At 36.2% G+C, this 27,253-nt stretch overlaps 1 protein-coding gene across 6 annotated transcripts in view; it reads right to left on the bottom strand.

The window, feature by feature from the left end:
• Window positions 1-8,377: 8,377 nt before the first annotated feature.
• Window positions 8,378-27,253, bottom strand: part of LOC139977242 (short transient receptor potential channel 5-like) — a 75,722-nt gene continuing 56,846 nt past the window's right edge. For 5 of the 6 annotated variants that reach the window (XM_071986490.1, XM_071986493.1, XM_071986491.1 and 2 more), the window contains exons 8-16: window positions 24,878-25,056; window positions 23,436-23,599; window positions 17,228-17,361; window positions 13,923-14,443; window positions 13,107-13,305; window positions 12,322-12,498; window positions 11,919-11,960; window positions 10,822-10,943; window positions 8,379-9,032 (exon numbers count right to left, since the gene is read on the bottom strand). In XM_071986490.1, the coding sequence (XP_071842591.1) occupies window positions 8,582-9,032; window positions 10,822-10,943; window positions 11,919-11,960; window positions 12,322-12,498; window positions 13,107-13,305; window positions 13,923-14,443; window positions 17,228-17,361; window positions 23,436-23,599; window positions 24,878-25,056 (1,989 nt within the window). In that variant the 3' untranslated portion in view covers window positions 8,379-8,581. Of the gene's footprint in view, window positions 9,033-10,821; window positions 10,944-11,918; window positions 11,961-12,321; window positions 12,499-13,106; window positions 13,306-13,922; window positions 14,444-17,227; window positions 17,362-23,435; window positions 23,600-24,877; window positions 25,057-27,253 lie in introns of all 6 variants that reach the window. The other variant, XM_071986489.1, reaches the window with a different exon arrangement.

The following is a 27,253-nucleotide window of genomic DNA, read 5'->3' as shown; positions in this document are numbered from 1 at the left end:
TCACTAACTGGTCATTGTGCGCGCTCACTATAACTGGTCATTGTGCGCGCTCACTAACTGGTCATTGTGCGCGGGACGATCGAGGTCGAGTATGGCCGCGTTCTTTCTTGCCCAGTGTGCAACCATCTGTAACCACGTGCACACTGCAAGACAATTTACAAGTCTTTCACATGTTCCCCGTCTGTCAATGATGTTAGTTTAATCATATAACCATCCATTAAAAGTTCACTTTCAATTGAAGCACCCGGCTTCTTGAAAAGCTAAATGTTTAAAATTATGTCACTCATATGATAACGTTATTAAAATCTATGGTGCATGAAGCAATTCACGTTAACTTTCGCCTATCCGTTAGTCCGATCTGAAGATAGCCATATGTTCTTCGGAAAATATATTAAATATTAAGGTTAATATAGGACGTGTCTAGCTAAAAATGACTGTTCATATACTTATTGATAACACAAGTTACGAACTTAATTTCTCGAAACTGTGACATATACCGGTGTCAAAATGATTTCGTGTTGGGTCAACGTTATTTTACAACAAAGAGGTTATCATATCGGACTGGATAAGGAACTCCATAACGTGGAGAGAAATATTTATATTTTGAAACTTTTCTTGTTTCTTAGTCAGTTATTTGCTACGGTTATTTGGTGGTTGCTTGTGGCGAAGAGGACGGAGAGACGGAGAAGGGGGGGGGGTCGTTTTTTGGAACAAAATAATCATTATTCTACATTGTAGATATAGTACCAGTGAAACAGACAAGTGGCAATATTGAGTTTCGCTGAGCCGAGGTGATCCCATTGAAGTTTGGACTGACACTGCTTTGATAATTGACGAGCATTCAAACAAATTTTATTGTATTTAAAATGGTACAAGGTGACCTACCTTTACGTGTAGTCTTAAAAATGTTAAAGGTGGCATGTCCACAGTATATAACATATCCATAAAAGAAGTCAATTTCGCTTTCGGAGAAGGAAATCCTGTCAAAAGTGGAATTGCAATCTGCAGGTGCTAATATATATATATACATACATATATATATATATATATATATATATATATATATATATATATATATATATATATATATATATATATATATATATATATATATATATATATATAGCCTTTACATATATACTCTTTGCCTACTAAGACATTACACTGATTACGATGGACTATAACAACGTTCTTACACGCAGGGAGATGCAACATATCAACGTCATACTTTTTATCCGAGGTAATCTCGGATTAGCATAGTTTCCCTCCTTGGAACGATAGTGTTTCTTGTAGTACAACCATTGTTACAGGGAAGGGGATTTGTTTTGTTGCCGTCCAGATAGCGTGCATTTATTGGATAGCTTTCAAGTCGCGGAATAGGATCTGCCTCTTAAGCTTGTTTTATACAGATCGATAATGAATACCACAACATTGACCAAGAGACGTATATGCATGGCAGACTGTTTTAGAAAGTACTTTTCTGTTCTACTGAAGTATTCATTCCACTTCGGTATAGAATAGAGAGGTAAATGTTAAAAACGGCTTGCCAAGCTGCAGCCTGTCAATAATACCACTATTCCACAGTCATACAGTTGGTAAATACTGATATAATGAGTTGATATCGCACCCGATACACATAGAGAACACAGTTACTATTGTAAATCTTACAGTTTTGTACCACAGTAAAAAACTGGATCGTGCTATAATTCGGTAGCATGTGCTATTAAGATTACAGTAAGAACTGAGGATATGTGTAATTCCTACAAATCCAGTTGTTTGGGATTTGTTGGAATTACAAATATCCTCAGTTCTTTATGTAAGGTTAATAGCACATGCTACCGATTTATCAGAGATATCGTGTCTCACCCGAATAATCATGTTGTTCGAAACGATAATATTTCAAAACAGAAGAAATAATAACGGAATAAAGAAAACACCTTTGGAACAAATGATTGGAGGTTCAACTATGGGGGGGGGGGGGAGGGGGATTGTAAAGATAGGGTGTGAGTACAAGTTCCCAAGTACAAGCACAACTAAAAAAATATTTTCTTTTGGAAGGAGACAAGTGCGAGTACAAACTTATTATGAGTACGAGTACAGAAAACTACACCCTCGAGTACCAGTACCAACTTATGCTGGTCTTGTATAGGGGTGCCTCGTGGGGGGGGGACAACCTTGTAGAGAGGGGAACATCCCCAGTAAAGAAAACTCAGAGTGTATAGAGTCAAATGGTGCATTCTTAGGCATAGACGCAATTTGGTGTTTGACAAATACTTTTGAGTTTAAAAAAAAAATCCCGACTAACGATGAAGGTGCCACACCCCCTTCCCCGCGCATTTGCGTACGCCACAAACAATGAGTATTTTACATTGTAATCACAGATTCAAAGTTCCCTTTTACTTGTCCCCTCAAAGTTACCTTACCTTGCCAGTACACCCGATTCTCATGGCTCATGATCCAGTTAAATATGGTAAAGGTGAGTACCCGGAAATCAGATGCATGTTACAATTTCATAATATGTGTTTCATTTATGACCGATTGCTACTGAGAAGGACTTACAAACAGGAAATACTAAAAACACAATACTATGCATAATGATTGACTGGATTAACCAGACTACTCTTAATTAGGTTTCGCCAATAATTTCGTCCACATTTTAACAGAAAGTGGATGACACTTTACTGCAAAAGGCTTAAAATCTGCAATTTGAACCATCTTCACAAGGTATACTTTCAAGTCACACATAGGGACAGTTGTTTAGACTCCTAACCAGTCATTAGTTTAAACTGACAACACTTTGAGTAATGAATTCGTCTGTTAGTAATTTTTTTCCACAGTGGCATCTGCTGACAGGTCTAACATGTGTTACGGTGTTACTGATACACTTCAGTTTATACTGATTAACGGTTGTCTCTTATTCACAGATACAAACTGATCAAGCAACTTACATTGGGTGGTATATACTGTATAAGGCCTATTGATTTATTTTGTTTGCCACAAAAGTACAAAGTGGAGCGAAGTCTTCCATTAGGGGATAAATACGAGGGGAACCGGTCTTAAATTTGATTTGAGACCGATGATGACGTCATCGAGGAGGCTTAACAATGTGGAAGACAAATTAAATGTTCAATATATATATATATATATATATATATATATATATATATATATATATATATATATATATATATATATATATATATATATATATATATATATATATAGTAATAACAAACAGGTATAGTTTGATAGTAGTCAGTAACTAGCTATTATTTCCTAACAAAACCACTACTTAAAGGATGTGACTGACTTTTTACTCTTTAAATCGTTCGTTAGAAGATTCCATGTTTTTGTTGCACGGTCTTGTAGGTTTAAAGTTCCAATGGTGGTATTGTAGAGATTATAGTGGGCATGATTAGCATGCCTCGTGTTATGATTATGTACATCTCTGTTACTGGTTAAAAAATAGGCAAAGGCAGCTGGTATAGTAATCCATTCCAGGTCTTGAAGGCAAATAATGCAAGCTTAAGATTGTGCAATTTTAGTAAGTTGAGTTTCTTAAATAGGGGACCGGTGTGCTCACGGTGTATTATTCTCTGGTGTATTATTCTCTGCTTAGTGTCCAGTGTTCCAATGACCTCGTATGCCCAATCTGTCTTGTCTATTTTCAACTTAACTTTCCTCATGTTTCGTTCCAGTCTGCTTCTGAGGAAGATAATCCTAGGATCAAAAACGTCAATCTTTCTATCTTTTAATCCGACACATTCACCTACACATTTTTCTTTATTGTATAATAGATTAGCAGTTTGTTAACAGCTGTTTGCTCTTTCTGTCTCTTTGGACTGCATTATTCATATAATGTCTTTATAGGCAGGCTATATGTATCAACAATTATCTTTCAGTTTAATTCACACATTGTAATTTTATGCGAAAAGTTTCGAGAACGAAGACTTATTGTAGTGTATAACAACGTTGTTGTGAGCAATATTGGGTTTCCTCGGGCAGGTATGGTACTATTAATTGAACTGTGTCAATGAATTCATATTATTCTAGCTATTTGAGGTCTGACGAGACGGGACGAGGCTTGTGGGTTTTTTTTTTTTGGAAGTGTTTAGTCCGCGAACAGGAGTGTTAGCTCAGTGTTAGCAAGGAGCGTTAGCACAGTGTTAGCAAGGAGTGTTAGCTCAGTGGTTAACGCCGGTGCCTTTCAATCATAAGGTCCCGAGTTCGAGTCACTCCAAGATTAATGTATGTCGTCAAGTTACAGAGTTGTTGACAATTGAAAAAAAAATCATAATCATGGACGTTAAATATAAATGTAAGAGACTGACTTCGGTCAGCTTGCGGCTTTGATAAGCCAATGATGGCTTCTTCGCGAGTTCCTGCTTGCATGAGGATCTAAAATACGTACATACATACAACTGAGTGGGTGGGCCATATTGATGAGAGGGCGGATGGGCCATATTGATGAGAGGGCGGGTGGGCCTTATTGATGAGAGGGTGGGTGGGCCATATTGATGAGAGGGCGGATGGGCCTTATTGATGAGAGGGTGGGTGGGCCTTATTGATGAGAGGGTGGGTGGGCCATATTGATGAGAGGGTGGGTGGGCCTTATTGATGAGAGGGTGGGTGGGCCTTATTGATGAGAAGGTGGGTGTGCCTTATTGGTGAGAGGGTGGGTGGGCCTTATTGATGAGAGGGTGGGTGGGGCTTATTGATGAGAGGGTGGGTGGGGCTTATTGATGAGAGGGTGGGTGGGCCTTATTGATGAGAGGGTGGTTGGGCCTCATTGATGAGAGGGTGGGTGGGCCTTATTGATGAGAGGGTGGGTGGGCCTTATTGATGAGAAGTGGATACCTGCCTCTTCATCTTCATCCAACAGAAAGAAAGAAAGAAACAGAAACAAACAAACAAACAGAAGAAGCAGCAAACAGACAGCATGTTTATTTTAACTGTTTTATTTCTAACTCTTTCATTTGCCTCCCGATGATGACAGTTTTCAGGACATTGAAAAGAAGGAAATGTTATTTACAATGAGATATAAAATAATAAATAATAATAATAATAATAATAATAATAATAATAATAATAATAATAATAATAATAAATAATAATTATAATTTTATTACGAGGTCTGATCTCTCACCATTATCCATTCATTAATCTCAAAATATGGCATGATAATATTTTGTTACTCATACTTATAACCATACTTATAGTACCACGAAGTTTGATTGTTTAGCCCCAAAAAAATGATGGAGAAAACACAACAATGTCAGAGAAAAGAATAAAAATATAACAAAGGATAGAAAAGAAAAATGAAAAAAAAATCTTTTGTTCTTCTTGTTCATGTATATTTTGTAGTTACACTATCACATCTCAGGGACGAATCCAAGATTTAAAAAAAAAGGAAGGGGTCTATTCGTCTGGTCGTTGAACCCAACTAGCCGTTAGGGAGGGGTAAGGGGGATGTCTGTGGTCCACCTCAAGCAAAAAAATGAAATTTTAAACGTGAAAATTGTGCATTCTGAGGTATATTTAAAACATAAGTTACGGTACGTGTTTAATAAGGACATACGCAAGTTTGTGCTAATAACTACTTTTAACTAATTTTTGTGTAGAGTCCCCCCGCCCCTCTCCCCCCCCATCCTCCTCCCTGGATCCACGCCTGGTATTTGATTGTAATATCCCTCCTTGATGTATATTATTCCATCAGCAGAAATCATAACCATTACTTTCAGACAAAAATCTATCTTTACCGACTTGGGTTAGTGAAAAACAAGTTCAAATTATAAATTAATAATAATGATAATGACAACCATTATTGAGTGATTTTATCGGTATTTAGATCAATAAACAGATTGTTTTAATGTTTTGCTTAGTTAATGGGTTTGCTAATTGATTGTTATGTCTAAGAAATCAAGAAGAATACACCTGGAATAATATAGGTGTATCATACGAGAATCATACGGTATAGCTTCCTTTAACTAATAAAGTAATGATATAACTAATATGGTAATGATATAACTAATATATTAATTATATAACTAATATAGTAATGATATCACTAATATATTAATTATGTAACTAATATAGTAATGATATTACGATATATAGTAATTATATAACTCATATATTCAACAGTGACCACAAAGTGGATATTCTTGTTCACAGTGGTAGGGAAAGATGATAGGATGGAAGTCCATAGTGGAAGTGTGTAGTGTGGCTGTCACGTGTGGTCATCTGGTGTCATTTCAATTTATTTTGTTATTTAATGATATCCCAGAAGTCCGTATCCGATGATAATCACACATATACACTCTCTCACATAGACACCCTTAAAATTTCGTAAAGTCTAAGCGAAACTTAAACGCAGCAAATTTATATCAATGTAGTATTCTCTATGCGATTTTACAAAACCTCATGATAAAAAAAAAAAAAAACCAATGTCCGAACCTTTCTGGTGGCCTAAAAGTATTAATTCAAATTAGACGTAATTTCTCGGATTGGGTGATGCTGAGAAATATATAGATAAACCACAGTTATAAGTTAAAATAATTTACTTTTCTGTCTTAAATTGCTACAATAAAGTAAAAATAATTTAAGTCAAACTCAAACTCACCCAAATTCAAATTATCGAGATATATATAGTTTAAGTAAAGATACGTTATTGAAATAATCAATGTTTTGTATACAACTTCGCATGTATACGAGAAGAAGGTTATTAATTATATATATATATATATATATATATATATATATATATATATATATATATATATATACATATTTATATATATATATATATATATATCTATATATATGTAGATATATATGTATATGTAGATATATATATATGTAGATATATATGTATATGTATATGTAGATATATATATATATATATATATTTATATATATATATATATGTGTGTGTGTGTGTATATATATATATATGTGTATATATATCTATATATATGTATAATATTTATTGAAATAATATATATATACTTCAAATTATATAGCTCCAAAACTAGAAAACAAAGGTAAATGGTTTTTCAAATAATAATTGTGAACTTCGATATTTTTTTTCTGTCCTTTGCAACATTTTCGAATGATAATTATTGGTCACAGATTAACCAGTTTATCGGGTGATCAACTGAAATATCACCCGGAAAAACTCTTATCGATCAAAAACCTGGTTTATCGAAATTACTTTAGTTTACCAATCGAAACCGGTTTCTTCAAGCGGTAAAAATCTGGATTAGTGAAATTACTTTTCTTTATATATTTTCTTATAAAGCTGGGTGATCAGTTGATCTTGCAAGTTTGTATTGATAATTCAGGTTTATAGATAAAAAAAAAAAAAGATTTCTTACTTTAAAACTGGAATTTAGCTATCGATATCAGGTAGAAAAAAGTAAGCAGTCTTGATAATATTCCTCTGATTATCTTTGTCAATACCGTCATTTTAATATTATACTCTGCATGTTTACAACTATTTATATTTAAACATGAAAAGAATATGACCAAATAACAAGTGTTGTTCGTGATATGGAAAGTATTAAATGGAAGTCATGATATGAACTGCGCATGTGCAAATAGACGTTGTAAGTGGTCAACTAAAGAGAAACACCGAAATATCTTTGGTGCTATGAGGAGAAGAATGAAATTCATGTAAACTGTGATTAAATAAATTTTAAATTCATTTATAATCTTTACAGAGTATGAAATCTTACTATTAACAATCCTACACTCTTATATGAGTAGGAACTCCCAAAAAGCATTCGTTAAAAAAAAAGAGGGGAAATTCAACTCGAAAAATCATTACCCTAAGTTTACATTGTTTTTGGTATTTGTAAACATTTAATTTGCATATTTACAAATATGATACGAGCTTGCGTTCATATGCTTGTTTGAAGTGACCCGGAAGTGTCCTTCACGCACATGCGCATTGTGCACGCTGAGTGGCAGCTTGATTAAGGCATACATTTTTCATTTTACCGCTGCAACGTTCAAATCTGTCTTGAGCAATCTCTTTTTTCTGACCGTTTTCACGGAGGGCAAATTAAGATGTGCGTGCACTCACCAATCAACCGACACAACTCCTGTCGATATTTTTTTAACCTGCGATGTTAACTTGATTTCATTCATTGATTGTAAATAATTTCAATTAAGAAAAGATACAACTTTTTTTAATTGTGCAAGCAATAATGAAAGAGAGGGAAGAAAACAGTAATAGTGGTAGAGATAGAATGAGTAAAGGCAACTATAGATTGAAGCTCTTTGTTTATTCAAGTTACAATTATTTCGCTCATCCGGTACTCACACTATAGCTTGCCAATACCTTTCTCTCACACATGTTCACTGCTTTTTTCCCCCATCCCCCCCCCCCATATTTCGCACCAATTAGTGTGTAAACGGAATATCTGAAACATTCGCGAGCGCGCCAACCACAATTGAGGATATGCTGATGGCACAATTTCTTCTAGCAATTTCGTTAGTTTCAGAGTTCACCCTAACAGGTATTCTCGATAATTTCTTGAACGGGTCGCATTTAGTTTTTCACAATGCTATGAAAATATTACGCGACAACATCTTCATCCTCCGCAAGAGTCGCTGCACCATCTTTAACAACTACACTTTCGTTATCTTGGACCCGAATCCCTTCGGCGAGATCCCCGTCTTGCGCCCGTTCGTAGTCAGTGGCAACTGCGCTGTTGGCCTCATCAGCAGCATCTCCGTACCTCTCTTCATCTTCATCTTCACCAAGAGCTGCATCAATCTTCAGTGCACCCTCCTCTGGTAAGCCTAATTTAGTGCGTACCTGATCGGAATATTCCTTGAGATATTCAACCACTTTTTGGCATTTCAAACGAGTGTCCTCTTTAGACTCACGGATTTTATCGGAAATTAAGAGAGCGGTTCTATTAGCGAGATCCACTGGCGTTAGTTTGCCTTTGGTTGTATCGAGATGTTCGGATAAGGCTTGGAAAATGCTATTGGTTACTTTGAGAGACTTGAACGCTTCATATCTGAAATAAAATGAAAGACAAAATTATTATTATTATTATTTTTCAATTTTCGAAAGCTTTTCACCTGCCCCTTTCCCCTTTATTATTGTATTAACTTCTTCCCATATTTCTAACATACTAATATCTCCAAATTCCACACACAATGATTTCTTAAATTTTTTATTTTGTCTTATGTCAAAGTCTCCATAGCCTAGGCTTAGTGCTCCGAATCTATTAACGACCTTGTTTACGTTGAAAGACAGAGACTATATCGTATATGGTCTCACTTAGTCCTCCATCTGTAAATGCGATAGAGTAGCTGTTTACCCAACTAATACCTTACGGTTGAAGAAAGTGGGAAATCTGAATTATAGAGAATGAGGGAACTGTCTTGAAGCTGCTAAAAGAGGTAATAGGGTTTTAGGTATGATCAAGAGGAACTTTAGTTTTCTGAAAGAGGACATCGTAGTTAGGCTTTATAAGCAGTTGGTTAGGCCTCATCTGGAGTATGCTGTGCAGGCTTGGAACCCTTATTTTGCTAAGGATAAGGAAGTACTTGAAAAGGTCCAGAGGAGGGCTACTAGGATGATTAGTTCCTTAAAGAGGGTTCCTTATTATAGGCGGTTACAACTGTTGAATCTCACCACACTGGAGCTTAGGAGGTTACGTGGGGACTTGATCCAGGTTTTCAAGATTGTGTATGGTTTCGACAATTTATCCTTTACCGACTTTTTCATGCTTGCAAACAGTAGTTGTACTAGAGGTCATTGTCTTAAACTTCAAAAGTCGCATAGTAGGATTAATATTCGGCATAACTTTTTTTCTAATAGGGTTGTGAATGAGTGGAATAGTTTGCCTGAGAAAGTTGTACTCGCAAGTAGTGTCAATGGGTTTAAGAATGCTTTGGACAAGCACTTTAAGCATTGTAATCGGGTCTGAGTGTTTGTGTCTTCAGTTTTTCCCTCTCTTTATAGGGTCCTTGATGGGGACTTAAGTGTCCCTCCTGATCCTTTTTTCTACTAAACTAAACTAAACCACAAACTCTACGTTAGGCTAATAGATAGTCATTGACTTGGGATGGGTTGTGCGATTTATTAGAAAAGGTTGTCTGTGTATACACAGGAACAGATTAATAATATTTGGAGGTTGAAGCCCCCCCCCCCCCGCCCCCCGCCCCCCCCCCGCCCCACTCCCACACTATCCCCTTAGTTGTCTTGAGTTTACAGGAACATAGGAGAACCAAATTGATCTTATAACTTTGTGGGTTTCCTGATATGGTGACCAATGTTGGGACTTTTGGTTAGGCACCTTTGTGACCATTCTTATTAACAGTGCAGGCAGTGAAACAAAAAGCAAGTGCTCACAGTAGCTTCAATCACCCTATTCAATTACAATCCATGGCAAGTCTTAGATGCATATTAAAATTTGTTATTTGTAAATCAAGAAGTTTTGAGAATATTAATAGACATCGTAGTGACTTTTTTTCAAAACCATATTTTGCAATTTTGCTAAATGTTGATATTTTAACTCACTGCTTTCACCACGATTTCCTTAAACAAGCCGAATTTATTCATTTCCATGACAACACTGAACAGAAAAGGTAAAGATACAAATTCAGCAATTTACAAAATGGTGGTCACTGTGGGCTTGCTGTAAAGCAAGTTCCCTTTAGCTGCAGCCTGCTACATTCCTATAGAAATGTTGCCTCAAACTGGTCAGGTAAGAGATTTGTCCGTGGCCGCTGCTATGAGTGGAGATAGGGGAGAGGGGGAGGGGGTCGTGGGGTCCGTGCAAAAGGGAATATACTTACTTGAAGATAGCAACATCCGTTCTGATTGCCATGATGTCTTTTCTTGTCACCTCCGCTGCGGTTTCTATGCCAACTGTCGTCTGCTCAACGATATACCGCTCCACAAATTCTCTGACGACCTCCTACCCAAAGGAATTTCAAGAGACAATTCATTAATATAGCAAGGTAGGATTACAGGACTCGAGGGAAAGACTAGAAATACAGCAAACATAATTGTTCATTATTAAATTAAAAAAAGTTAAAAAATATAACAACTTTGATGGAGAAAGAGGTCATAACTGCTTTGTATTTATTGTAAAAAAATAAGACAAGAAAAAGGAGTGATTAAAACAAACTTTGCGAGATCATTCAAGAAGGAACGAAATAGCAATGAATATCAACATATACATTTCAAGAATTGTGTTAAAGTGAATATTTTGAAGATTATACGTCAAATATGTATTTTTTTTGTCGCAATGAAGAACACCGTACCGCAACCCGGTGTCTTCGTAAAACTATGAAGCTACAGGGGTAGTAAATGGTCTATATCAGGGTTTCCCTAACTCCCCCCCCCCCTCCCCACGAACCCCCAGTGGATGTCAGAGTTGTCTACGAACCCCCAACTTTTCGAGACATGGTCTGAGTCATTATTATACTATAATACGCATAACAGTGCTGCTTCGTAAAGATCAAGTATCACATGCACGATACGGTACTACTATGGCAACATATGCGTATGGAACGCGAAAAGAGTTTGTCGATAGGTACGACTTTTGTACATTACTAAATTATATGATATATCAGATTTTAGTTCAATAAAAAGTACTCTAGTTTTGACTTTCAGAAACGTCTCACGAACCCACTGGGATGGACTCACGCACCCCCTGGGGGTTCATACACCCCAGTTAGGGGAACCCCTGGTCAATATGGTTGCGAAAAATTTGACACAGTTGTATTATCAGCTTAGAAATTCACAAGTTGGTAAAATTAACATAAATCAAATCCATTTCTATATACAGCAAATCACTCAAATGTATTTGTTAAAACAAACAGTCGCATTTAATTCTTTACCTTATGTCACACTTTAATATTATTAAAATGATTCAAGTTTTACTTACATTAAATTGTTTCTCAAATCGTTCATTTTTTATTCGATGTCTCTGAAAGAAATGATAAAACAATAAATAAAAAAAAGGTGTTTTCAATAAATTCCTTATTTTGCTTTCACTGATTTTTATCACAGACGAATTAGAACAGAAAAAGAAGTAGATGATACCATTAAAATATTAAGAGACGTTATAACTTGATCTCATCAAAGGACACAATAATATCATAGTTTATTAATTAAGACATGCGCCCCCCCCCCCCGTCACACCTCCAAATAAGGAGCAAAGACAAAATTTAAAAAATAAAAATGAACCTTATGATAATGAGGTAAACTGGGAAGATTTAACAAGGGAGTAAATTTAAAACAATTGAATCGACTGGTGATTACTAATTAATTAATGCACATAATCTTACGTCATCATTGTTCCCGCGACCATTCCTTAAACATTTTTTGGTGATAAAGTTTCGAAGACATTTGAAATCGGTTACTCCTGGAATCAAGTTGAAGGGTGGCGGTACAACACCATGTGGTTGGAGAAAAGAAATCCACATTTTAGCACGAGCAAATTTCCATTCTGTATCAGAATTTTCCTGCCAAAAGAAAAATGTTTGTTTTTTATATTTTTTATCTTCTCAATTGAAGTTACATTAATGTTGCAAAAAGTTGGCTACGATTGAAATTAAAAACCTGATGTGACGTCAGACAAATTAAGATATCATTTTTCAATTGTAATAGAGATTGAAATTTCAATCAACGTTTGAGACGATTGGAATAAAAGTAACAAATCTTCAACTTTTTTTTCAAACTATAATGTAACAAAACAGAACTCGAATAAATGGAAGAATAAAAATGAGGAGGAAGAAGAAACCAAATATTCCAAGCATTTGAAATATCAACATTGATAATTTTGTTTATTTTTTTTTTAGATTAATTATTATGAACGATAATAAAATGCATAATAATTCGAATTTGTACTCCCCCTCACCCCTTCCCCTCTCCTAATGTTGTTGTTGTTGTTAAATCCAACGATTACAATATTCCCAGCTTGCAAATATCAACATTGATAATGTTTTAATTTTTATTTTAGATTTATTATTATTAAAGATAATAAAATGCATAATTATTCGAATTTGTACTCCCCCTCTCCCCTCTCATATTTTTTTTTAATTATTAAAAATTAAAAATTTGCCTATAGTACCTCGACTCTTGTGTACGTATTGCTCATCATAGCAATCAATGCGTTGAGCATGACTACAACAGCTACCATCATATAGAATCCAAACATGACCCTCGCCAGCTGCTTAGTGACCATGTGGTCATCAGGGATCAGTGAAAGCATCTCCAAATCGACCAAGCCGAACAGCGACCAAAACAGGATCTGCATGGACGACCATACTCTGTACACATGAAGTAAAACATGATACATAATATTACAGGTTACTAAGCTCATATGATGGTACCAACAATTTCGTGTGATATCGCAATAGTTTCGTTATTATCTCACCATATATATATATTTTTTTTTACAATAATGTCGATAAAGTTTGACAATTGTGAAAGTCCCTCAACTACAAACTATGTTGATCTTAAGATAATGTAGTGCAATATCACAGTAATTTTTTATATTATGTCAAAATAAATATTTTCTGATATCACAATTGAGACCAAATGTGTCCTGAAGACAAAGTCAGTCGCATGAAAATGAAAAAACAGAAAAACAGAAAGGTATACAAGTGCATACAAGAAAAGAAGACAATTAATATTTAGATTGAAACTTGAAAAGAAATATTTTTAGTAGTATAAAGAAAATTAGAGTTGGAAAAGGGGGTTATGTAGATAGATTTTTAAGTTAGGGCTTTCACGATTTCAGAGACACCATCAATAGCAAATCACAATATAAACATACCAGAGGATGGGGGTGTAACTCTAACAGAGGGCAAAAATATAGAAAACAAAACAGAAATTAAAGGAAAGATATATATTTTCTAAAAAAAATAAGAAAGGCAATTCTTACGTTAAGAAAGGCCCGTCTCGACAAGACATTTGTGCTGATTCTCTGGCCATACAAGCTTCGAACTCGGCCTCCTCATAAACGTAAAAGATGGTGTTTAGTCCGATACCAAAAGCCGCCCAAACCACCACAAACACCACCACAAACTTAACAATATCGTAGAACATTCCTCCAAGGGAAATTTGAAGAGGTCCAATAAATTGGCTGGACAAAGTCAGCACTAAAAGTCGTATAAAAGAAGCAGTAGTGGCCAGGGCGAAAGTAGCTTTGGCCCACGTCTCAGCCGTGTTCGATGTGCTGTTAGATGATGGGGGCGGCTGTGTCGGGGGGATTTCTTCAATGATGAATTCCTGAATGCCATCTATTCTATCATTGAGCATATCCTTTACTTCTGATGTCGAGTTTCGGATGGCATCTCGAAGAGCTTTACTAATCTGTGGAATAAGATGTTCTTCGATTGAGGTGTAGGCCTCGACAGATCTCTTTGATAAGTCGCTCTTAACACTCGTAGGCTCATCAGGATGCTGGAGAAAGAAAAGGACAAGAAGAAAAGAAAAAATTGGACATCCATGAATGAAACTAGAACAAAACGAATTTTTTTTCTTCAATGCTCTCGTCTAAGGGCGGTGGAGAGAGAACTGAATATGAGGTAGTGGGTGGGGTGGGGTGGGGGTGGGAGGCGAATTTGGAGGAGTAGTGGGAAGGAACTATGTTTTTAAGAGGATAAAGTTACCACAAACTTTTCCTCAACTTTCACTACAAGATGGGCCATCTGGTATGGAGTTACTCCAAAACAGTGGGATTTAGCAGGTAATACTTTGTTGTGGAGATGGTATGATTGTCGGCGTGAAAGGTGGAAAAGGTGAAACTCTTTTTATCCCACCCGTCCTACACGCCCCCACCTTTAGATAAAAGGTTTGGAGAATATGGACTGTCTGATGTTAATAGTTCCAGTGCTTTTCCAATATTAAAAATATGGCAGTATTGTGTAGCGTTGTGATGAAATGGAAAAAAACAAACAATGGATTTGGGAACTAAGGAATTTGATGTTGCATGTGTCCGTTGGCGAGGCACAATTCGTCTTTTTCCAGGTATATAAATGGTGACCTGAGCGATAATTTGTGAATATAGTTGCGTAGGCCGGTTTGTGGCTGCACCCCATAGGAATTTATCACCCCCTCCCCACCACCAAGGGACACATAGATGTGGCGTACTGTAGTGCACAGGAAGCGACTTGTATTAAGTGTACCCACCTTTGGTGTGCAGGGTGGGACAAATTAGACACTGTAAATGCGACTGCTAGAAACGAGTTCATTCTGATGGCAAAAACAATTAATGCAGACCAAAACCATCCTCTGTATTCTTCATTAAACAGTATTCTAACAAAATCTTGCAGAAATCGACACATCTTGCCAAAATATAGAATACATCTCTTTAGAAACTCATTCATCTATCTTGCTGCAATATTCTTTCAATCTACGACTTTTGGTTCCTTTGATTTAGATTTTTTTATTTTTTTTATTTTTAAAAACCTTATATCATCTTAACATCTTATAACATCTTAAACATTGTTTATTATTAATATATTTTATGTTTGTATAATCTTTTTTTATAAATATTTTATTATTTATACTGGATTAAATAAATGAAAAATATGAAATGAAGCAATGATATTTGCCTAGGTAAATGACTGTAACGGTCAAATATCATACGCAGGCCCGTATAGCAATGAATTCTGAGTTGATTGGGCACCAACAATGTAATAATTTAAGGAGGGGTATAATACTCGTTTCATGCAACGTGTGTACACATGGTGGTGGCTTTACGGAGATGGCTGGGTGGTGTGCGGGTAGAGGGGGGGGGGGGCGGCAGGGGGTATACTTGCCCTGGTCTGGCTACAGACAAGATTATAACCTTTAAGAATCCATCAAAACTGATCGCAATTCCGTGCTTTTAATCAACGTGCAGATAAATTAGTAAAGTGTGTTTATTCGATATAATTAATATTACAAAGGTTTGTAGATTGGGATACAAGACGTATAGTGGGTGTTTTTTTTTCTCGGTAAAACCGCGATAAAAACCGCAAGTTTAATCAGAAGCGGATTTTAATCACTTAATGCTAAGATAACGCATTCATAGAAGTTTCTCGGAAATATTAATGTGATTTTCAAAATAATTACTTTGGTCATGAACTTCCTCAACAATCAAAATGTTACGTTGCCAAGCCTGATATGATTAATAACACCAAAATGACATTTCAACGACCTTGTTTTTGCCCCTTTCTTTTTGTAGAGAAAAACAAACATAATTGCTGTAAAGGGTATTAATTCTAAGAAATATTACTCATCATTCCTATTCAGTTTGACGTTTAGATCGACTAAGGCGCGAAATTGATAAATTATCGAAGCTTCACTCGTGATTTAAGGGATCGATATAAGTTCATTTGCAACAAAACTAAAAATTTTGTGCAGTGAGTATCATCAATTTTGGGGAAACTGTTTGAAGGAAGTTGCTGGCCATATATTGGTTAGTGTCTAACAGCAACATGAAAACGACTATAACTGTGATATGAAAATAATGCTTATTATTACTTAAAAGATTAAGCGTGAGATTATCATTTCAGTTTATTGTGGAAAGATTAATAATAGTAATCAGTCAGTTATCTTTATGACGCTTAAGCGACCATGAATGAGGCAGATAAATTTCACATCGGGTGGCTTCCAATTCAACTTTTGGGCTCAAATTTGCCATCTTTTCGATTAATTTATTTATTTTTTGCTTTTAAAGGGGATCCATTTGCATTTATTATATATATATATATTATATATATTTTATATTATATTATATATTATATGATATATATATATATATAATAATAATGATCAAAACACCAGAGAAATTCCACTTCTTGACCGGTTTCGTCCTTTTGGGACTCATCCGTCGAGGGTAGGACCTTGCGTCACAGACCTAAGTCCGTACCACTCGACGACAGTGATTCTACTGGTGTGTGAATGCATTTGAACTGGCTTTGTATAGCTGTTAATGAGGGCGTATTACTCAAGTGATATGTTTGAACAGAGTGCCCCCCTGTTGCTTTTGAAATCTGTTGCAATTTACACAGCATTACCAAGTTTTATAGGTATGCCAAGCCGAATGGTATATTTTGAAAGGGGATAATACCAGGTGAAACAGTCTTCGTCTTTTATTATCGTAGCCATAAATTTGGTTAAATTTCATAATGTTGGGAGTGGAATGAACTACGTCATCGTGACGTTTATAAATACATTTAGAAAAATTAATATTCTTACCGCCATTTTCCAAAAAGTGAGGATCATGCACGTCCAGTACAGGATCAGGATAATAATATCAAAACTCGTGGTGAAGTTTAACAACCTGGCAGCGCCCTCTCGTATTAATGCGCAGACTTCAGCCAATGTACGACCTGCACAACAAACACAAAAAATGTACGTAACATTATAACATGAACTATAAAGGGGAATTGACAAAACATGATAAAAAGTTATAAATATGCCTATTATATAGATTTCATAAGTAACCAAATATATATATATATGTATATATATATATATATATATATATATATATATATATATATATATATATATATATATATATATATATATATCGAATATCAGTGCATCGAATATCAGTGATTTGTCGTGGAAAAGAAAACTAAATACTTTTATCACATGTAAATTGATCTCCAACTCACGGTACTTTGCTATAAAGTTGAACACACATGCACACTCACGCACACACACACACCCACCCACCAACCCACGCGAACACAAAAACAATAGAAACAAAACTTCGAAATGCCTCTTAAAATGCACGAAGTTCATTTTCTCTGTTCTTTCATTTTGAATCAGTAGATCTAGACGTTTACGACCGATGTTGCCTGATGGTTTGAGAAGTTCATGATCATTAAACTTAAGACGAGTGATTGTAACGACTTTGACGAGATATATGGATAATATTACAACACGCCAGCCAATTACAGTGTTGATTATATATAGATGACTGCAGTTGTTGTATTTGGAGCAGGGAGTTGTCTTATTTTAACATTGACATTGATTGAATGAACGACCATCTGGAAGAAATGGGAAGGAGAGGAAATGGAGAAGGGGAGGAGAAAGAGAAAGAAGAGGAGAGGATGAGGATAGAAAGGGAAGAAGGGAGGAGGGGAGGAAGGGAGGAAGGGAGGAGAGGATGAGGCTAGGAAGGGGGAAGGGAGGAGGGGAGGAGGGCTTTAAGAACTTTGTTTATATGTGCACGTTGATGCCAAGACGTTACTCGTTTGCAAACTGTATCTACACACCGTACTCACATTATATTAAATGATTAAAACACACGTGGCCAAAGTTGATAAGTCTTTTCATTTCATAAGGTCAGTATATATATATAAATATATATATAACGTGTTCGCGTTCCTTGAGGTAGAAGTACTACAATTTTTCTAACGCATGTTGGTATTTACGTCGAGGTGTTATATAGCTTGTTATAATACTTTAAACGTACGTTTCCTCCTTGCAAATAGTATTTACCTTTAAATACATAACTGCTATACTGGACTGTAAAGGACTGTACATTATCCCTTATAAGTAACTAACCCTGTTTGGATGAGAGTTCGTCTCACTTGGCTAAGTAACTCATATTGGTTAGTGTTAGAGCACCCATTCAAGTGTATTGAGCAAAACCCCGGCACGTTCGATAATGTATAGGTACAGAAAACCGTGTATAAATTATCATACTCTGAGAATACATCGATTTCGTAATACATAGTTCAACTAATATAGCAAAACATTATTACAAAAAAAATACAATAGTTATAAGCCTGCTAAACCTGCGCGCAGTACTGAAGTGTTTGAAGTAAGAAAACGCACATACAGAAGCAAACTTCACACACACACACACACAAAAGCTAAGTAAAAGCTAAGCGTTGCAACATTAATTGCACCACACTTAATCTAAACCCGTTTGTATGATCACAACTGTGGTTATGTCAGCATGTTACTATAGAAGTGCTATGATTTAAAACTGTAGATAGGAAGCTTTAAACAAAAGAAATGCCGTCATTTAATGACGTAATTATAACTGCTTAGAATTTAAGTAAACATAATCAAAACAGTTTCTTTTCTGTCACAACATGTGTGACTTGTGTATTTTTCAAAGACACGGTTCATCCTCAACCCCAATCCCCTTGTATCGAGACTGTAACCCGCTTTTAAATTCACGATGGGACGTCCAATGCGAATCACGAGTCCCTTGTTATCAGGGAAAATAAAGATATACTGCCAGCAGATTCACACATCAGAGATTTCAGTATACTGTAAGTTTTAAAAGCTTTGTACCACTGTAAAAACTGGATCGTACTGATAAATCTGATAAATCGGTAGCATGTGCTGTTAGGTTTACAGTAAGAACTGAGGATATGTGTAATCCCCCCCCAAAAATGCATTAAACTGGATTTTATTGGGATTACACATATCCTAAGTTCTTACTGTAATCCTAATAGCAGCACATGCAACCTATTTATAACACGATACAGATTTTACTTTGGAAGTAACTATATTGCATATAACTATCTTAGTCAGAATTGTCGTAGTTGCTGCGTTCTCTTTGTGTATCGGGTGGTGGGTGGGTGATATTGCATATAACTATCTTAGTCAAATTACCGAGAAGCGACTGCCTACGCTATACTATTATTTATGTATCTATCGGCTACGAATTGTTGTGGGACTAAAGAGCTGTTCATTAATTTAGTTTATGAAACTTCATTTGGTTAACTAAATCGTGGAGGGTGTTTTTAGTTAGACTAATCATAAGCCTATTTTGAGTACTAATTTATGGTAATATTGCAGACCAAAGTTCCGACAAAAAAATTGCCATAAGGGCATTGACATTAACGTGACTGTGAATTTGTTGTCATAAACGTGACTGTAAATTTCTTCGACGTTTTTTTTTATTATTTTTTATTATATCCAATCACGTCTCTTTGCTGCTCGACAGAAGGTTCTAAGCGTCATCACGAACATACAACGTGACAACTGATTGAACTCATTAATATTCATTAGCAATTGGACACACCCCGCGGAGCGGAACGTTGAAGGACAAATCAGAAGAGCGATACATCATTTTAGAAGAATTGTTAGATTTAGAGAGAGAGTGGGGAATCTTGAGGACATCTTGTTGAGAACTGGTCACGGGTGCATTCAACCTTCACGTGGTGCATGCCCTTGCATACTATTAGGATTCTTTATATTCTTATTATTATTATTATTATTCATATTTATATTATTATTATTAATTATTATTATTATTATGATCGTCATCGCCGCCGCCGCCGCCGTCGTCGTCGTCGTCGTCATCATAATCATCATCGTCATCATTATGATTGTAATTATTATTATGCATTTATTATAGCGCACTATTAACTCAAATTTACCTAATGCGCTGTTCAAATACTAAAACAAATTTAAAAAAATAATATACCAGTAAGTTGATCTCTTTCAAAAAAGAATTGTGTAAATTGATATATTTTGAAGTTCAAAGTCTAAGCAGCTCTTTAAGTGCGTCATAATTGAACCAACCAAGGTATATATTTACTAACTATTCCAGGGGTTGATTCAGAATCATTAAGTAAGAAAGAGATTCGCCCCCCCCCCCTCAATGTATGGATGTCTGGGGGTACCTCCCAGAAAGAAAACAATATACTTGCATTTTTGAGGCACATTTTAGGCTATAAGTTAGGTATATATTAGTTCACTCGACACGCATGGCTGTCCTTATTCATTAGTAAGGGAGGAGGGTGGGGGGGGGGGCTGAAAAGAGGGCATGTAAACCCACACCCCCATCCCCGAATCCACGCCTGCATACGATAAAGCCATATACGCTGACGACATCACATCACACGCATTCTTCTCTTCATCGGGTATCGTTTACATGTTTATACAGTCGAATATATATGTTAATAGAAAAACAAGATGTTACATAATTGAAAAACTTCATCACTGTCCCCTGTGACCTTGTTGGAAATAAAATCAAGTTATGACTTTTCTTGTTTCGCTGCAACATCATCACCAGATATGGTTATATATTATTTGGTGGCGATAGATTACTTCATAAATATTCATTAACTTGACATCTATGGGTAATGCTATACCTGCAATATGATTGATACGTTTACTCCACTGGGCTAACGTCCGCGGAGAAATGGCTCGGTCTATGAGAGCTGTTGAAATCAACAGCTGTTTGTAACGAGCCGGCGAGGTTCCGAAAGGCATCTTCTACACACGGTGTAAATATATGTGTGAAGTGGTGTACTGTTGTGCGAAGTGATGGGATATGGTGATGTGATATCACATAAGGGTAGGGTGTGGATAGTCGGGTTAAGGGGAAGGGTTTGGGTGTAGGTGCTGTAAAAACCGTACCGAAATGTCAGCGTTGTGAAATAAACAGTATGCATGCCTTAGTATATTTAGAGTTATTCTGAAGCTTGTTTAACAAGCCAATGTCATGCTACAAAGGGAGAGGTTAACAAGTAGCCCATATAGGGTACTACTGGGTTGTCTGATGGTAAAATAACGATGATTGTATTAACTCATTTACTGACTGAAGTAGGCTCAGTACCTGCTCATTGGTTTGTCTATAGATGGGGGCTAGACGAAATATGGTAATATATATTCCTTATACAGAGTATATATATATATATATACATACTAGCAATGTAACAGAAGCGTAATAATATGTGGAATTTCGTCTGAGTTTCTTATAGTTTTCATGTAAAACACATTAAAGCGTCTTCAAATGTGATACATAATTTTGTCCGATGCAGTTCAATACTGAGTTCTCACAAACAATGTATGTTCATTACATTTTCTGGCCAACTTTCGTTTCAAAATATAGTGACGTATAAATTGATTATTCAATTTCTGTGTTTTCCAATTCTTCAAGTTACTTTCAGATTTGATTATAATACTAGACATTCATTTTTTGAAAGCAGCTGTTTGAGCGTTGAATGATATATATTAAATAACTTGTGCATCCACCTTTATATATATTGACAACCCCCCAAAAAAACACAAAACACAAAAAACAACGGGGATGCGACTGTGGCGGAGGGGGAGGGGGGGTTAGGGGGTGCAGTGTCCTTCTTTGATCAAATCCTCTTTAGAGTAATAATCGAAACTGGTAGGTTTGATGACTAACAAACATACCCCAAAAGATAAAATTAAAAACTCCAAGCGTCGCTTTAAGTAGTAATGTCACAAGCACAGCAGACAGTATAAAATACATTAAAAAAATCACACGACTATATATTAATAGCCCACGGAGGGTAATCAATAAAAACCGAAGAAACATTTACATGCATGGCTTGGATTTACCTAGCTCTAAGCACAAGCAGACGAGTAACACCTGTTTTGCCTTTCTTAAAAAACATTATGATAATTAAATTAGGGTTTATTCTAGCTATACAAAGAAACAAGATTGCGCATGCTCAGAAATAGAATGAGGGAAAGAGTTAAGACAATAGCAATTGTAAACATTTTTATATTTGACTTTTTGCAAAAAAGGAACTGAATGAACAGAAACAATGTCTGTTCATTTCTGATTCAAATCAGTCTCCTTGCTTCTATACGGAGGCCCATAAGTATGGTCTGACTTTGCACTTGTCTACGGAAGCCGTGAAGGATATTTGATTTGATATTTGATTAAAGTTGAAGTTGCTGTTTAGCACAACTAAAATATAGCTTGTCGCTTACATACTTATTATTCGTGTAAATCATTCGCTGTGAAGCGCCCCCCCCCCCCTCCACACACACACACACCCACGCACACCTCCAATCGCACACGTATACTATAATGAAAATACCAATTAGTGAGTGAGCGGATTGCGAAAACTGTGTATCGTAAATTTGTGGAACATCCATGTTGGTTCTCAAGAACGACTTTAAGGGTAAAACTTTATATCCAACTTTACAAATGTGTACCTTGCTTTTGTCAAAAGTCTTACAAAGGAATTTACTACAAAGGTAACAAAATGCTTATCTTAAACACCTGTTCACCCAATGTATGCAGTATGCAATTGAAAAATATAAATCCGAGAAAGGGGAAGGCCCACACAAGTGGCAAACAACCAAAAATAAAAGTGGATATAGTTAACACTTATATAAAAGAAATTGCTTGTTAGCAGGATGTACGCCTAACCATATTCATATACCTGTCATAAAAGTGAAGCAGAACACAATGACGTCACAACGTCCCCACCACCTAGCCCACTCCACCCCGTACCTGTATGGTGTGTGTACCATGACTGATACACTGCACACATGATTGAAACTGCGCAATAGTGATGTAAATTGATGGCATGCGGCTCCACACCTTCCCTCTCCTAACCCCCTACCCCATACCCCCCCCCCCCCACACACACAATGGCTCCTCCCTAAACTCCCCGTACATTAAAAGTATGAAAATGAGGAATTGCAAAATACCTACCTGCGATCCATATGGTAAGTATAAAAGTTAGCCCAGTGGGTATGTTAGATACATATTTAGGCTTGTTGCTCGGTTGACTGAAGAAACTAATATTTGACGATATAATAATTAAAAACAGTAAAAATGTTAAACGCGATCCAACATCCATCTGAAATTTGACTTTTCTGTGAAAATTGAAAGAAAAATGAGATGAAAACGTTCAAATATTACTGTTGAAAAGAGAGACATATTGTTTATATTTTTTTAGCTTAGTTGCTTCATAAGTTATTTAAAAAGTCTTTTCAACGAAATTAAAAGGAAAAATATCTCCACTTAATCAACTGTCAACTGTCTCCGTACCCCCCCTTCCCCACCCCACCCCACTGCCAAACAAGGAACATGATTGATTCAAAACCAGCATATAATGTATCTCCCTTAAGTTTTAAATTCATATCCTTTTCATCGAACATTTTAATCAATAATACAATCAACATGTTCAACTGAGCCTTTTGGAATATGCCAGTATTCATCTTATGAAATACGATGTTATTTTAGAAGAATGTAAATGATGGATTACTGTTTATGAAAAATATATATATAAACAGGTGATTTGGTATGATTACACAACCTTAAGTAGGCCTGCAGTATTTCATTTAGCATTTTCATTCTCTCAACTAAAACATAGCTTTTTTTCTCGACCTCGCTATTAGATCATGATTTATCCTAGGCTTGGGGATTAAAAGCTGACGTCATCACGTGCGTATGCAGGTAAACATTTATTCGAAATATAAGATTATATATATAAAGAAGAATATTTAGAAGGCAAACTAGATCTCAAGAGATGAGCTGTAAATTTAGTTCTGTTTCGTTTCATACGAAAGCTGAAAGTCTGTCAAAGGTAGTAATCTTTGAAGAGTACATAGCCTACGTAATACAAACATGACAATTGAGCAAAATCTTGTACCAGCGTGTTGGAACCTAGGATCGCAAATCTTTCTTACATCCACTGACACTTAGAGACAGTGAAAGAAAAAATGTTCACGAACCCTTAAGACATATATGTCTGGTCAATCCAATGACCTCAGCCCCACCATGGTTGAAACTGAGGATTTTCTAGGATCGAGATGGTACTCTCGGGGGTTGTTCTAACTGTCAGGCATTGTTTTCACACTTCTGTAAAAACTGTTGACTGACCCGGTGGGCCTTTGATGGATCCCCATGTTTTCCATGAACCCCTTTTGAACCCCTCTGTTTTCACGGACCTTCCAAACATGTCACAGACATCCTAGGGGTATGCATACCCCACTTGGAGGAAAATGGCTTTTAAATACCCCCCCCCCCCCCACACACACATACACACACACACCCCAGCCACCAACCAAAACCAAAATTTGGTGAAAAGAACCCCTGGAAATGCAATTTTACTGACAATTTTGTGAAATAGTCATAATTTATTAACGTACGGTGTTCTCATGAATGCGGCAAGACGTCTGGTCGGGAAGACTTTATAAGCGATGGCGAGGAACGGGTAACCGATCGTAATCAAAGCGAGCGCCACCCAGTATCGATACGAGTTCTTCCGGTTGAAAGAGCCGTAAAATTTATTCATCAAGAGCTGCTGGCAATGCGCATGTGCAACAAACTGTGAAAGTTAAATTGTCATAAAAATTTGAGAAAATATATCTTAAAATTGTTGCATTACAACTCTTTGGGTTTATTCCACAAGAAAATAAAATGAAGGGTCATGCACGTTTTATATTTTTTTTTCAGATTTTTTCTTCAAAAATTAAATGTCTTATAATGATGTCTGGAATGTTTTTTCAAAGCAAAAGTCAAATGTCACGTCATTTCTTCAGTTTAGGAAATATTTATTCACTTTTTTACCTATAAATTATACGAGGACAATGTTAGGTTGATTGCTCTAAACCAGGGTTTCCCAAACTTTATCCCTCCACGAACCCCCCGCCCCCTGTGGATGTCAGAGTTGTCCACGAACCCCCAACTTTTCGAGACACGATCTGAGTAATTATTATACCATAATACGCATAACAGTGCTTCCTAAAAGATCAAGTTCATAGTGTAATATTGTAATGAAAAAAAATAAAACAAGAAATGAACAGATATTTATTTGGAAACTTCTAGATAATATCACGAATTGTATCACGCATCGATCACCCACCACACACGATGAGACGGATGCTCCTGTGTTTTCATCACATGCACAGTACGGTACGTACTACTATGGCAACATATGCGTATGGAACGCGAAAAGAGTTTGTCGATATGTACGACTTTTGTACATTACTAAATTATATGATATATCAAGATTTTAGTTCAACAAAACGTACTCCAGTTTTGACTTTCAGAAACGTCTCACGTACCCCATGGGATGGACTCACGCACCCCCTGGGGGTTCATGCACCCCAGTTAGGGAACCACTGCCCTAAACAACAAATCATCGAATGGTAACATTTGTCCTTTAAATAGCTGAAATAATATTTTTAGGAAGTATATGTTTACCAAATATTTCTTAAGTATCAGTCGTTCCCTAACGTACATATATCTAAGGACGAAGCACACAAACCGATTAGCCTAACATTGATTAATTTTATGCGTTGTGACCCTATAGTTACAGAACAAAACCATTCCTCGGAGTATCTATCGATCAATAACTATATCGACTTTCCTGATACCTCGTGCTTTTCCATCTGGAGCGCCAGCAGTTCCAAATAAACCAAATCTGGGATCCTTGGTTTCAGGGGGTAGAGCCGGGGGGGGCACTGGGGGACGTGCCCTCCCCCCACTTTATTTCTTAAATAGCAAATGTGCCCTACTGGCAAATAAAATGTGCCCCTTTGATGAAGAACTGTCTTTTGGACATCTTAAGCCTTTGTTAAGTTTAATATTTTATTTTATTTTAATTATTTATTTCAAGTCTGTACATGCTATTTTTAAAATGGCATCCCATATCTATTTGTTGCACGGTTAACAATAAACAATCTCAATAAATAAAAAATCAATGTTGCAGCTCATTCTACTAGCATATTTTTCTATACTACACCTGGTCCGTCAGTTTAATCCTGGTATGTTGCGGTGTGTATCGGTTTATATCATAATGAGTGGTGGTTGTGGAATGAGAAAGTGCCCCTTTGAGGTTGTAAGCGCCCCCCCCCACCTTGTGGAAGATTCCTACCCCTTGCTTGGTAAATTGAAACTGAAATTAATGACATTCTTCTTTGAACGAGGTGTTATTGTGATTTATATTCAATAACAGATCACCATCATGCATTGAGTCCCAATGATGAAACTAATTCTAGTATATAATATTGTTACGTTGGAGTGCTCCGGCTCAATTAGTTTGGGCTCCGTTATTAAATAATTATAATGAACAACAGATAAAGAGAAACTCCAGACATAGATATGATTGTAGAATATAAGCTTTACTGCTGGAGTGTATCAGGCTGAACTACACTCTCTGAAGTCTGGAATCTTAGTCTTTTTACATATAAAAACACAAAAGTATTTAAGTCATTACAACTTCCTGTGAGGGGGGCGATAACCACTCTGTGACATAAACTCTTGGTCTTACTTATAATTACTAAGGCACATGGAGATGACTATGACTAACTTTATTTGTAATACACATGAGATGCAACAGGTTGTCATCTGTGGTTCAGCATGAATAGTTCATGGAATTAATTAAGACAAAGGGGGCTTCTACGAATATGATGTGGGTGTAGGGATGAATAAGTCTAGGCATGGAAGCAAATGTTTAAAGTAATATGATGGGGATATAACTACATACTACATTACAATATGACCAACCTGCACACAGCATT

The sequence above is a fragment of the Apostichopus japonicus genome, chromosome 12 (assembly GCF_037975245.1).
Source record: "Apostichopus japonicus isolate 1M-3 chromosome 12, ASM3797524v1, whole genome shotgun sequence".
Lineage (NCBI taxonomy): Eukaryota > Metazoa > Echinodermata > Holothuroidea > Aspidochirotida > Stichopodidae > Apostichopus > Apostichopus japonicus.
The sequence above is the reverse complement of the archived record's forward strand: the minus strand, read 5'-3'. Positions and strand labels throughout refer to the sequence as shown.